General features: G+C 39.6%; 1 protein-coding gene across 2 annotated transcripts in view; it reads left to right on the top strand.

The window, feature by feature from the left end:
* The window catches only part of dnah12 (dynein, axonemal, heavy chain 12), a 284,710-nt gene that overhangs the window by 65,492 nt on the left and 205,771 nt on the right, over window positions 1–13,447 (top strand). For both annotated transcript variants that reach the window (XM_043708118.2, XM_087994328.1), the window contains 3 exons: window positions 2,124–2,249; window positions 6,177–6,311; window positions 12,303–12,496. In XM_043708118.2, the coding sequence (XP_043564053.1) occupies window positions 2,124–2,249; window positions 6,177–6,311; window positions 12,303–12,496 (455 nt within the window). The remainder of the gene's footprint in view (window positions 1–2,123; window positions 2,250–6,176; window positions 6,312–12,302; window positions 12,497–13,447) is intronic.

Below are 13,447 nucleotides of genomic sequence, written 5' to 3'. Positions count from 1 at the left end.
CAACTCTGCCACTTGCAAGAAATCCTTTGCCATTTCCAGTTCCATGTCTTAAATGTACAGAAGCTGGCTTTTTTCCTTTATCTGTGTTAATGCCACAGCCGAATTCACATTCCCTTTGTTTCATATCAATCTCAACAACCCCAAACTTTGTTACATTTCATTCACTTAGTGCGCTGGGAACCAAGCCTTGCTATTTCCAGAATCATCACAAAAGTTAACAGTTTTGTAGAAGTACACAAAGTTTTCCAATTTATCTGTCTTTTAACCCAGGTTGATAGAAAGCATGGCCAGGTTTCTCTACTTAACAATAATTATCTATTACAAATACATAGATTATCACTACAGGCAAAACAATAATGAACTATCAACATATAAATGGGTGGCACGGTGGCACAGTGGTTAGCACTGCTGCCTCACAGCGCCAGAGACCGGGTTCAATGTGGAGTTTGCACATTCTCCCCGTGTCTGCGTGGGTTTCCTCCGGGTGCTCCGGTTTCCTCCCACATTCCAAAGATGTGCAGGTCAGGTGAATTGGCCATGCTAAATTGCCCGTAGTGTTAGGTAAGGGGTAAATGTAGGGGTATGGGTGGGTTGCGCTTCGGCGTGTTGATGGGGACTTATTGGGCCGAAGGGCCTGTTTCCACACTGTAAATAATCTAAAAATATAACTCTACTGTCGAGTGTGATGCTGGAAAAGCACAGCAGGTCAGGCAGCATCCAAGGAGCAAGAGAATCTACTTTTCAGGCAAAAGCCCTTCATCAGCCCATCCTGATGAAGGGCTTATGCCCGAAACACGATTCTCCTGCTCATTGGATGCTGCCTGACCTGCTGTGCTTTTCCAGCACCACACACTCAACTCTAATCTCCAGCATCTGCAGTCCTCACTTTCGCCATGTAACTCTACTAGTTAAAACTTTAAACCTCTTATAAAATTCCCCCTATGCGTACATACAGACAGAGACAAAAATACTTGGGAATCACGGGCAGAAGGAAAGTTCAATCATCCCTGTCCACAGTGTTGACTGAGGTGATCCTTTTTGCTTGTCAGGACTTGCTGCTCCTCAATCTTCCTGCTTCAGCAAACTTAATTTGCTTGCAGGAATAAAAGAGACTGGTTCACTTTCTAAGGTCTCTGACATATTGATTAAAAGCCACAGGTGATAGTCTCTGTTGAAGGAAATAAACTGGCTTTCTTCAGGCTTGAGGTGGTTTTTAACTGCAGAAAATAGACAGCTATAATGGGATATGAACCAAACGCAGGCAAGTGGGACTAGTTTAATTGTGCAAACTGGACGACATGGACAGATTGCACCGAAGGGCCTATTTCCATGCTGCAGATTTCAATGACTCTATGATTGTATGGCTTCTTCCTTTCAGGAGGTCTGGTGGTTTCGGCCCAAAATGTTCATATCCACAATCTGTTCAGCTATGTGCAAGTCCATCACATAGACATTGACAGGCAAAGGCCTTTGTTATCAATAATGGGTCACTATTCCCCATGCCAGTTAGCTACAATCACTGTGCATACATATGTCCTGGCTTCAGTTTGTTTGCAAACTTCCATACCACAACAAACAACAGTGCAAACAACACTTACAAGGAGTGTCAGGTAACTTGCTTTTAAAAAGTGCAGTAATCTTTTCACAATCCTTAATTTTTAAAATAATCCTTTTCTTATTTGAAACAACAAACAAAAACACAGAAAAATACAAAGATATGGTCCTTACATGCAACTAGCGTATTATTATTGCAAGGCGCCCAGATTTTACACCAATAAGATACTTGACTGATTTTTATAGTGAAGAGGTGGTTTAGTCATCCCACCCCTTCCCCAGGCCATCCCACCACCCCCACTCCTAGTAAAATCCACTTTATAGAGAGTCACATTTTTAGAATGTTTATTTGGTAAACAATTACTAAATTGACATTAATGCCTATATCTTACAAAATCTACCTCTGTGCGGTTACGTGAATTTTTTTGGTCCTGAATTCTTATTCAAAAACATAAAATGATTTTAGAACTCAGTATCAATGAAATATAAATATTAAAGATGAATTCATATTCCACAGGAAGTTCTACACCCAAAAGCTCTTGTGTATATAATTCTTATTTGTTTTACAGGAACTTCGTCGCAGGTTAGAATACCTGTTAGATGTTTATATATTCAATCCTGCAGACCTGGATTTACATGCCACTGTTCTACTTTGGCCAAGGAACATAAATCCTATTTTTGATGAAAATGATGAGGTACACGGAGTAACAGCTTGCATTTATATTTGACCTTCAGTATCTCAATGTTCTTCACAGACAGAGATAAGGAAAATAGATAATGAATAATATTGTGATTAGAGGGAGTGATTCAATTGTTGTTAAGATAGTTTTGAAAAGTTCATAATGGAGACAAAAGAAGTGAAAATTGAATAAATTTGGGGCAGAAGTTTTGGTGAGCTGGTTGTGAAATTTGAAGTGGATCAAAATACTATTTTGCAGGCTGTTTTAGAGCTCTTTTTTCTTGAGGACTGCTTTTTTGGGTTCTTTTCTCATTCTCCCAACCCCTTGATTAAGTAATGCAGTCACGCCCTGACATTACTTTCTGCACTTGAGTTTTATATTATGGATTTAATCTTTAGATATGCAAGTTAACACATGTGAACGACTATACTTTTGTATGTATGTGTATTAGCATAATATTTGTGTATGTGCTATACATATATATGTATTTATTTTTAATTTGGAACCTACTGTACAAATAAGAAAAGTCAAAAGGAATATGTCTACACATTGCATTCACTATTCCCATGAGTAGAAGGCAGTGGAGCCATTCCTGGGTCAACACCCTGACCAAATCAGGGTTGATCTGCCTAGTTTAAAAATAGGCAGTAAGCTAACACAGTTAACAGATCCTGCTGCATCTCAATGGCAACCATTTCCAACCAAATGGCACCTTCTTTTCAAACTATATAATTTGTTGCTTCCTTTCTAAAATTCCTTTCTTTCTTCCATTTTATTTCTAATGAGTGCAAGATGAAAAGCCTCAAATTCATGTCTTTAGCAATGTTTAAGGTATGTACAACCCGGCAATTATATATAAATAGCATGTTTTGTTAATTTATTGTGAACAGTTCTACCATACTCAATTTCCAAAGTAAAAATGTGAACATCTTGCAACCAGGTAACTTACTATGAATGAGTTTCACAACTGCTGCTCCTTTTGAAAACTAATTTCATGGAGTGAGCAATCTTCAAAATTTTTTGTTTTGTTCTGCTAGTTTTAAATTTCTTTCCACTTGTTTATCTGTTTCAAGTAAATGCTGACAATCATGTCTGAATACTGACTCCCAAAGTCAAGGAGCATCAAGGAGAACACATTTGAATAAATGTTGCAGTTTCATGCCAATCATCAGATAAACAAATGGTTTAATTCACTTTTCTGTGAATCATCCAAGCTAATGCTCCTCAGTCCATGATCATCCACACTTTAATGAAAAATATATTGTATAAAAAGAATGTTTGTACACATGTTAAAGCTAAAGGACAGATATTTTATTCTCAAATTGAACTGTTTGGGGAAAATCAATCTCCACTGAAATAGAAAATAAAAGGAACTCAAATGGAGCATAGCCCCAATAGATCATAAAACCACTATATAAACATTAATTAGTCAATACCAACGTTTTTGTTTGCAAAAAATACTTTTTGATGGGATTAGCTTTAGGAAGCAAAAGGATGTTTTTGCACATCTGGTTAGTCATCAAAACAATATTCATGTGTCACTTAGAACTTCTGGCAAAATGCAAGCCATTGAAATTAACAATGCACCATGATATTACAGAATGTTAGTATTCGTTCTGATTTCATTCAGAAATTACCACAAGATATCACAATCTTCCAGAACTGCATCTTCAGATCAGCCACCCTTTCACGCTAATAAAGCTACTTACTGGATAGCGTGTTCTTCATTGAGACCTGATCCTACTTCCATAAACCAGAGGTTCCTTTATAAGCACAAAATTCATACCCAAAACTGCAACCCACCTACTAATTGGTACTTCTGCAAATTTTCTCTGTCTTACCTCCCTTCAAAATGCAGAGCCAAGTGTCCTGCATGTTGGCTGCAGAGTCAGCCTGAATATTCACCAGGTCTGTTAACATATGTTCCTCCCCTCCCACCTTTGCTATTCCTTCAGTCATAAATTATGTCCCTATTTGAAAGAAGCAGCGATTGGTAGAACTGGAGCAGCAAGCATATTAGAGACAGAATGTGACCAAAAGAGCAGCTCCTCACAGATTCTGGGGTAACTTTTCTTTCATTTCCTAACTGGTCATTAATATTTTTGTAGGAAGTTTTGCAGCTTTTGAGGTGGATTCACTGCTGCCATTACATAATTGTACTTGGAAGTATTGTAAACTATAAAGATTGCATAGATATTCAGGAGGACATAGAGAGATTGGTGGACTGCATGTTCAAGAGGCAGGTGAAATTTGATGCAGAAAAGTGTGAAGTGATTTATTTTGGCAAAAAGACTGGATAGAGGCAATACAAAATAAATGATTTGGGGAAGCCGGTGTTGGACTGGGGCATATAACACCAGGTTATTGTACAATAATGGGTAAAAACAAGGACTGCAGATGCTGGAAACCAGGGCTTTTGCCCGAAACGTTAATTTTCCTGCTCCTCAGATGCTGCCTGACCTGCTGTGCTTTTTCAGCACCACCCTAATCTAGACTATTGTAGTATTTATTTGGAAGCACTAGCTTTTGGAGTGCTGCTTCTTCATCAGGTGGTCATGAAGTAAAAGATCATAAGACACAGAATTTCTAGCAAAGGTTTACGGTGTGATGCAACTGAAATTGAAAAAGACCTAGCTTGTTTGTTAAGTCTCTCATCTCTTAGAATGACCATATTGGTTTTAGTTCTTTCATATGTAAATCCCAGAACTTCTTTTAAAGTTACATTCTCAAGCGAACTTTAACATTAGGTGCCATGTCAGCTCAGATAATGCATTGAAAGCGTGAGGTTAAAGTCTATTTGTTGTGCCTCAATGTTCAGACTGATTCTGTTTCTAAAAAAAGGGGTTTACAGATTCATGCATGGATTCATGCAGTTTTTGAACAAAATAAAATGTAATTCTGCATGTACACATTCATCCCACAAACTTGGGTGTGTGTCTGTGAGACAGTGTGTGTATGTGTGTGAGTGTAATGGGGTATACGTTTGTGAGAGGGTGCATGCATGGGTGTGAGTGTGGGGGGTGTATATGTGAGCGTATGAGAGAGAGCTTGTGTTTGAGAGAGGGTCTGCGTGAGTGTACAGGTCTGTAGGAGCGTGTGTGTGATAGAGAGTGTGTAGTGCAGTGGGGTCATCTGTAGTGTGACATGAACCCAGGGTCCCACTTGAGGTCAGCCCATGGGTACCGAACTTGGCTATCACCCTCTGCTTGGCCACTTTGCGTTATTGCCTGTCCTGAAGACTGCCTTGTAGGATGGTCACCTGAAGGTCCAAGGCCGAATGTCTCAGACAGCTGAAGTGTTCCCTGACGAGGAGGGAACACTCCTGGCTGGTGATTGTTGTGTGGTGTCTATTTATCCATTATCGTAGCTGTAGATTTTAACTTCATACTTTCAATGCATTTTCTGACCTGACATGGCACCTATTGTTAAAGTTCACTTGAGCATGTAACTTTAAAAAAAGTTCTGGGATTTACATATGAAAGAACTAAAACCAACATGGTCATTCTAAAAGATGAGAGACATATGCCGCTGACATAGACATTTCTGGCTAAATAACATCCCTCTGTGGTATAGCCATTCTATGATTCTATGAACTTTCAGAAGAAAATTTAAACTATAAATGCAGGACAGTATTTGGGAAGTCAAAACTTCAAGGTATTTCTCTTGAATATAAACTAACATGTTTGGGATGACCTCGATATAACTGGTTGATGCAATTGGGTTTGGAATGCACCAAGCTTGAACAGAACAATCATCTTTAATGATTAAAATTTTAGTAACAATTTTAGATGTTTAATAGTCCATGTAAAACATCTAACTTATAGTTGAAATAATATAACAATTAAAGAAGTGTTGCTTTATATTCAATCAAATTTTAAAATAGCTAATTCACACTGTTTAAAGCATAGATTTTGAATTTTTTTTATTTTTGTAATTATACAGCTGATTGAGAAAGCAAAGCTGAAAGGAGAGACTGAGCTATTGGCTAAGCGAGAGAAGCTCATTGTGGAACTGGAGAAGCTTTCACGGCGCTGCGAGGAATTTGCACAATGTTCTGAGCTTGACTTGATGCAGCAGGTTAGAGGCACACAATCAGTTAATAATGTGAATCTGGGTTTAAAAAGCTACCTCAAAACAAAGAACTGTGGATTTTGGAAATCTGAAACAAAAACAGATTTGCTAGAGAAATTCAGGTGTAGAAGCATTTGTGGAGAGAAAACAGATCTTGGGTCCAGTGACCTGTCTTCAGAACTGATGGAAAAGATAGTATAGATGCTAAAGACAAGTGGTGGGAGGAGGGAAAGGAGTACACAATAGGTAGAGTCAGAGGCCAGAGGTAGAGAAAGACAGTTAGACAGACAATGTAATGGATAATGGTAAGCCAAGGGAGAAAGAAAAGCTGATAATGGGGCCATTAGTTGGTGAAAATGGGTTAGCTGTGCTGAAAGCAGCCCATATCATGACAGGGCCAGGGGTGTGGGGTAAAGGACCTATAAAAAGGTGTTCAGCCCCTAAAATTATTGGACTTGATATTGATTCTTGAAGTTTCAGGGTCCTTAAGTGGAAAATGAGAATGTGTCAGGAGGTGGCATCCTGCTGCGAGTGGTGGAAATGTGAAATTATGATCTTTTGAATGCACATGCCATTGGGTTGGAAGTGAAGACTGGGGGAACCCATCAGTGCTTAGGAGGGAAGAGAACAAGTGAAGGCTGAACTTCAGAAAATAGATTGGACATGGTTGATGGTCCTGTCAACCTCAGTGGTGTGGAATCCTCAGTTGGGAAAGAATCCTCAGAAGCCCCCCCCTGCAGAAGGTGGTATCATCAGAACAGGTGCGACGGAGACAGAGAAATTGAGAAAATGGCATGGAGTCTTTATAGGAAGCATGGTGTGAGGATGTATAGTCCAGGTAACTTGGGACTGGTGGGTTTGCAATGGATATTGGTGGCCAGCCTATCTCCAGAAATGGAAACAGAGATGTCAAGGAAGGGAAGAGAGGAGTCAAAGATGTTCCTGCTGAAGATGAGAGCAGGCTAGAAATTGAAAGTGAAATTGACACATTTTTCCAGTCCTGGACAAGAGAGGGAAGCAGCACCACTGATGCCATTGATGAACTGGAGAAAGAAATGTGGGGAGAGATACAAGTACGATTGGAACAAGGAATGTTCCACAAACCGCCCAAAGTGACTAGGCCCATGTGAGTACCCATGGCCACACCCGAATAAAGTGAAAGGAGCTTGTGGAGGATGGGAAGGAGTTTGGTTCAAGCCTTTTTACCAGGAAGAAGGGGAGACCCCTAAGACCACTCTGATGGAGGATAGATGTGTAAAGGAATGCATTCCATTGTAAAAAGGAGGCAGTTACTGTTCATGAACTCAAAATTCCATAACTGATGTAAAGCATCAGAAGAATTGTCAATTTAAGTGAGAAGGGACTGGCCACGGGGAGAAAAAGTGGGAGGTGGAATGTGGAGTTGTGGGGTTGTAGGGGAAAGTATGGAATTGGTGAGCATTCTGGCATCAGCTTGGGAGTTCTCAACATTAATTCTGTTCCCCATTAAGTTTTATGTAATCAAATCAAACATGGATAAGGACAGCCCCTATTGGTTACCACCTTCTTCTTGTGATAAGTCAATAATCCTACCTTTTGAATGTCAGTCAGATGAAGCACTGAGGGTAGCAAAGACACTTCAAAGTCCACACTAGAATGGTTCAGTTAGCAGCACGAGTAACTGATTGACCAGGTGTACCAATACCAGACTGAACTTGCTACATCTGTTGAGAACACAAGAGAAAAACTTATTTTATCTCATCTTCACCAATCTATTTGTCACAAATTACAGTATTGTTAGGAGGTATGCAGACGAGGTTTCGTTTTCATACTGAGGACATCTTAAAACATGCTCTACTCACTGGAATAGATACAAAAGAGATTCATCACCATTTATTGTTTTCTTATTGAAACACCATGTGTTTGGTCCACCCATTCCTTTTCCTGAGGTCTCCAGCCAATGTATTCATCCAGTTTATATCAAGAAAAGACTGAATGAACTGCATATAGCAAAGGTTACAGGTTTTTACAAATATAGTGTTGAAGATCTATTCTAGAATTTGTGTCTCTAATCATGCTGTTCCAGCACAAGTGCATCACTGGCATCTATGTAACAATGTGGAGAATTATGCAGTTATTGGATTAGTGATGCTGGAAGAGCACAGCAGTTCAGGCAGCATCTGAGGAGCAGCAACCTAATTATGCAGTTATGTCTTGCCAACCAAAAGCAAAACAAATTCAATTCAGTTAATTGCTACTCCTTCGTCTTCAATCATCAAAAGTTAGAAGGACAACCAGGAAAGCAGGCTGAAGAGCAAAATTCAGTTATTACTGAATGATGGGGCTGACTCATGGAATGAAATGGCCTATTCCAGCACCTACTTTTTGTTTTCTCATATTTATGGATGCTGGCATCAAAGCAGCTTTTAATCAAATGTGGATCAAATCAAGGACCCCTAACAAAATGGTAGTGATGAAGTTCACAGAAAAATTCTTCACTAATCATAATCATAACTAGCACAAAGGAAAATTGTGGTTGTCGTTGGATGTTGATCATCTCAACACTGGGACATTACTACCCAAGAAAATGTTAACGAGAAACTACCTTAGCGTATTAGATCATCATTTATTGCTCATCCCTAATTTCCCTTCAAGAATATTGTAATTTGTGACAAATAGATTGGTGAGGATGAGCCAGTTGAGCTGCTGCATATTGCTGTGAGGAAATCAGTTCCAGAAATATTATTCGCAACCATGAATGATGATATGTGACTTGGAAGGGAACTTTTCAGGTACTGGTGTTCCCATGAATCATGCTGACTTTGTCTTTTTAGGTGGTAGAATTTATGTGTTTTAACTGAGCTAAGTGAGTTGCTGCAATGCATCTTGTAGATGGAATGCAGTGCTGCTACATAACATTGGTGGTAAAGGGAGAAAATATTTAATGTTTAATGAGATTCCAATCATCCAATCTACTTTAACCTGAGTGGTGTCAAGCTTCTTGAGTGTTCTCAGAGCTGTACACATCCAAGGAAGTAGAGAGTATTCCATCACACTTCTGACTTGAATGTGGTGGCCAAGCTTTGAGGAGTCATTGATTGCACTCAGCATCAATGGTGAGGCAAGAGGGGCATGAGGACCATTGGTACCCCTTCCTCTCATGGAGACACAGAATGTTCCATCTCCCCAGAGGGAAACAGAAGCCACAAACAGTATACCCAGAAACTTCTTCTCAAGACTCTCCAAAGGTGCCTGATTCGTTCACTCCAAGCCACGGAGGTTGAGTTTTTTTTTAAGTAAGACACTATTAATAGGCCTAGGCATCTTGGCTCAAATGCCCTATGGCATTGCAACAAAATCTTCCAAGTCAACATGATCAACATTAGAGCAAGGTCCTCTGCTCCAGCTACGGAAGCTGGGACTGCACTTCAATATAGTAGAAGGGAAAGGAAAGAAATAAACTTACTGAGGGTACACAAGTAGAACGGGTGTCATATCATTGTGAAAAATCTTGCACATTTGTAAGTACAGGGGAACCTCAATTATCCGAATCTCAATTATCTGAATTTCGGATTATCTGAAGAAGGTCTCAAGGTCCTGACAGAAACATTACATCAAAGAGATGTTACCAACACTGATTGCATCTTTTGTTTACGTGATTAAAAGTGAACTCGGCTTACTGAATTGCTGCCGAGAACAGTCATGGGCATCAGTGGGAGCCCAGGCACTGTCTCCAAGTGACTGACCACCCACCCTCTCTCTCTCTACCCCTCATACTTTCTCTGGAGTTCTACACAGGGGTGTACCCTAAACCCCCCAGGTAATCTCTCTGACATTGTCCTGTACAGGGCAAAGGTGGAACTTGTCAAAAAGTTGTAGTAAAAAGTTGCATGTGTGGCTGCGTGTATGTGTGTGTGTGGGTGTGGGTGGGTGTGTCTGTGTGTGGGTGGGTCGCGCGTGCGTTATTTTGAGACTTACCACCCAAAGGCAGCAGCAGTCTTACTGTTGGTGTCCAGTCTGGCCGTGGGGAGTGGGGGGGGGGGGTCCTTCAGCAAAGCCACAGGTCCCTTACACACAAGTGTGTGTCTGCTCAGAAACAAACTCTGAGACAGAGAGAGGGAGCAAAGCAGGCAGAGCAAGGAAAAAGGAAATTTCAGAAAACTCTCAGCCCCAGAGGAGAGGCATTGAATCAATTAACTGAATAATCAATTATCCGAACAAAATAATGCCCACCCATCTCATTCAGATAATCGAGGTTTTTCTGTATATGTTCACTCACACTTGTAAAATGTCTGCCCTGGTTTCTTCTTAGCTGTTGGACCTGATGAAAGTACACTGATTTGAAAGATTGGCAAGCTCTTTCAACATCCCACGAATGAAGAGAATTGTAATTGTCAAACATTGTTCATCTCTCCCAAACAACTAACTCCTCAATTACAGTTAGTATCATGCATGCCTTGGATCCTTGGACCATCATGTTAATGTATCCAAGGCATTGCAATGTACAGGGATTATGGTGAGCCTTGCACTGCATAGCTTATACACTATTATATCAGCCTTGGGAGAGAGGACAAAATCAGTGATAATTCCAAAATCTCTGAATGCAACCTTTATTCTAATTTTCAGCTTTCAAGGGGGCACAACGCCATTCAAGGCTGGAAAGTGCACAATGGGAAGTCCATATTTCCAATCTCCCTCATTGACGTGCAAAAAGAAGCTGTGTAAATTGGTGCGTCTCTTACATTTATCACTGTCCTACTGCCACACTCAAGGATTTCACAGCCATTTAACTTTGCAAATTCTGAAACATTGTCGGTCAACGTATGATGGAAAGGTGCCTCAGTTTCTGTCAATTTGCTGATTATCATGAGGGGATCCACTGCACAACACTTAGATACTAGATATGGGCTGATGCCTTAAAAGCCATCCAACTGCCATGCAATGTTACTGCCCTGTCTCATTGACTGCAGCTTTGTCCCAAACGAAAAGGTGGGCCTGTAAGCCGCAGATCCTTCAGGGTGTGATCATCTGAAGATATCAAGTATATAATCATATGAATAAGAAAAAAATTATTCATCAACTGAAAAGTCTAAGGACTTCAAGAAAAAACCAGGCCCACATATATTCTGGATTGACCAGGGGCTGCTTGCTATATAACCAACAGAATGTAACACTGAGAAAGGAAGTCTAAATCTAATTCTTTACTCCTGTACATGGGTTTCAGCAAAGTTCTGACAATCCCTTCATCGTAGCCTGTGCATAACTCTAACATAATCGCTTGGATGTTATTTCAAGACAAGATTTCATCTCCACAAGGAAAGTGTTGCGTTTATTCCTAACAACAGTGTGATGGACAGATCAACTGACATAGGGAGATTGTTGAGGGCCAGGTTAGGTAGGTTTCTCACTCTTGTTAGTTCTCTGGCATATACTTAAACTAGCAGCCTAGCCCTTTCGGACTGATACTGATGCTGATACTGCCAGTTCTGAAGCCTCAGCAGGGCTACTCCTGAACCAGAAACAATGCCTATTGCAGGTAGGCAATCAAAACAAATCATAGAGCTGAAAATCAGACCCTTTTCAGAAGGCTATTGAGTCGGTATGTTCTGCCTTCCTTGCTGGGACCTTTCTTTATTGCATAGAATCTACCTCTCGGCTGTGACATGAAGGCAATGTGACATGTGACATAATTAACAGTCTCCCTACCCACATACACTGGCCCCTAATTCGATCTTTACATACATCACCTGTAGCTGGAAGATTTTCTGTACACAGTCCAACATTTGTAGAGCTGATCCAATCTGTTTTGAATGCAATCCCATTTCTCTGCCCTCCAATCTATCTTCCAGGTGACTTGGAAAACACTTACTAATAATTCCAAAGGGAAGGTTTGTTTTTGCTTTTACAAGCAGAGTAATTTACCTTAAAGTTAAAGTAACTTCTGGCCAATAACATATTTTAAGTATAAACATCTTTAGTCACAAAGTATTCTTAGAACAAGATATATTTTGTTTGCAGTATGTGAATGATGTGCGGACAGTACAGAAGAGGCTACAAGATGCAGAGGAGTTAATCGAATATATCAACAGTGAAGAAGCTCTCTTCAAATGGGACCTGACCACTTATCCATTAGCTGAAAATATCAAAGTTACCACAGAACCATACCAAAAACTTTTTGCCCAGATCCTAAAATGGCAACGCAATGAGAAAAGGTAAGTGACATGAAGAAAAATAAAAAGATTACCCAAAGGGTAAATTATGACAGAGGAGCAATGATAAATAAAATACTGTGGGAGATTGTTCTAGATCTGCACTTTTTTTGTACCTCTTCATTAATATTTCTGTAAAACTTTCTAATAGAACCAAACTTTATCAAGAGATTATTAAGTATGAAGGAGTAGGAATAGAAAGTGTTGGAGAAACTGAACAGCTCCAGCAGTATCTGTGAAAAGAGAAAAGGAATTAACACTTTCAGTCTGAAACACAGATCACAGCTTTGTTCAATATTTGCTTTTATATACAGATAAGAAGGAGATTGATCATATTTAAAGAGATTTGGGCCAATTCAAAGGATGATTAAATTGAATTGTGCTTGATAAAGTTAGAGATATTAGTACAGCTTTTACACTGTCAGGTATATCACAATCACCCAACAGAGTAAAGATCCATCTAATCTGGACCAATTTTGTATCCTGACCCTTCTCGACATAACAAACATGGCCTATACAATTTTTCACACCACTTACATTGAATTTGCCAAATTGCTTTCAATTGATCCTGAAATATGGACAAGTGTTTGATGAGAACTTAGACCAAGTAATAGTCAAACAAGGACCAGCCAAGTTCATTTCATGTAGTGGCTTTCTAAATAACAATCCGTGCTACATCCTACAGTTGTAGGACCAGTAAGTACACTTAACTACTTGATTGTGTTTGTCACAAATAATTAATAAAGGCCCAAAAAATAGGTTGATTGTGAACCAAAAATCTCTTGAGGTGGTTCTTATTCAGGGAAAGGAAAATATAAACAGCATTTATGGAGAATAGTTAACTCAAGTGAGACCTAAATGTTTATAAGTTTGTTACTGTTAAATTTATCAACAATGAATAATCTTTATTTTTAATCAAATTTAATTTGTGTAAGAGGCCCAAGTAGACATTGT

Source organism: Chiloscyllium plagiosum, unplaced genomic scaffold (genome assembly GCF_037043375.1).
Source record: "Chiloscyllium plagiosum isolate Xiang-an unplaced genomic scaffold, Cpla_swu_hap1 HiC_scaffold_14, whole genome shotgun sequence".
Classification (NCBI taxonomy): Eukaryota; Metazoa; Chordata; class Chondrichthyes; order Orectolobiformes; family Hemiscylliidae; genus Chiloscyllium; species Chiloscyllium plagiosum.
The sequence above is the reverse complement of the archived record's forward strand: the minus strand, read 5'-3'. Positions and strand labels throughout refer to the sequence as shown.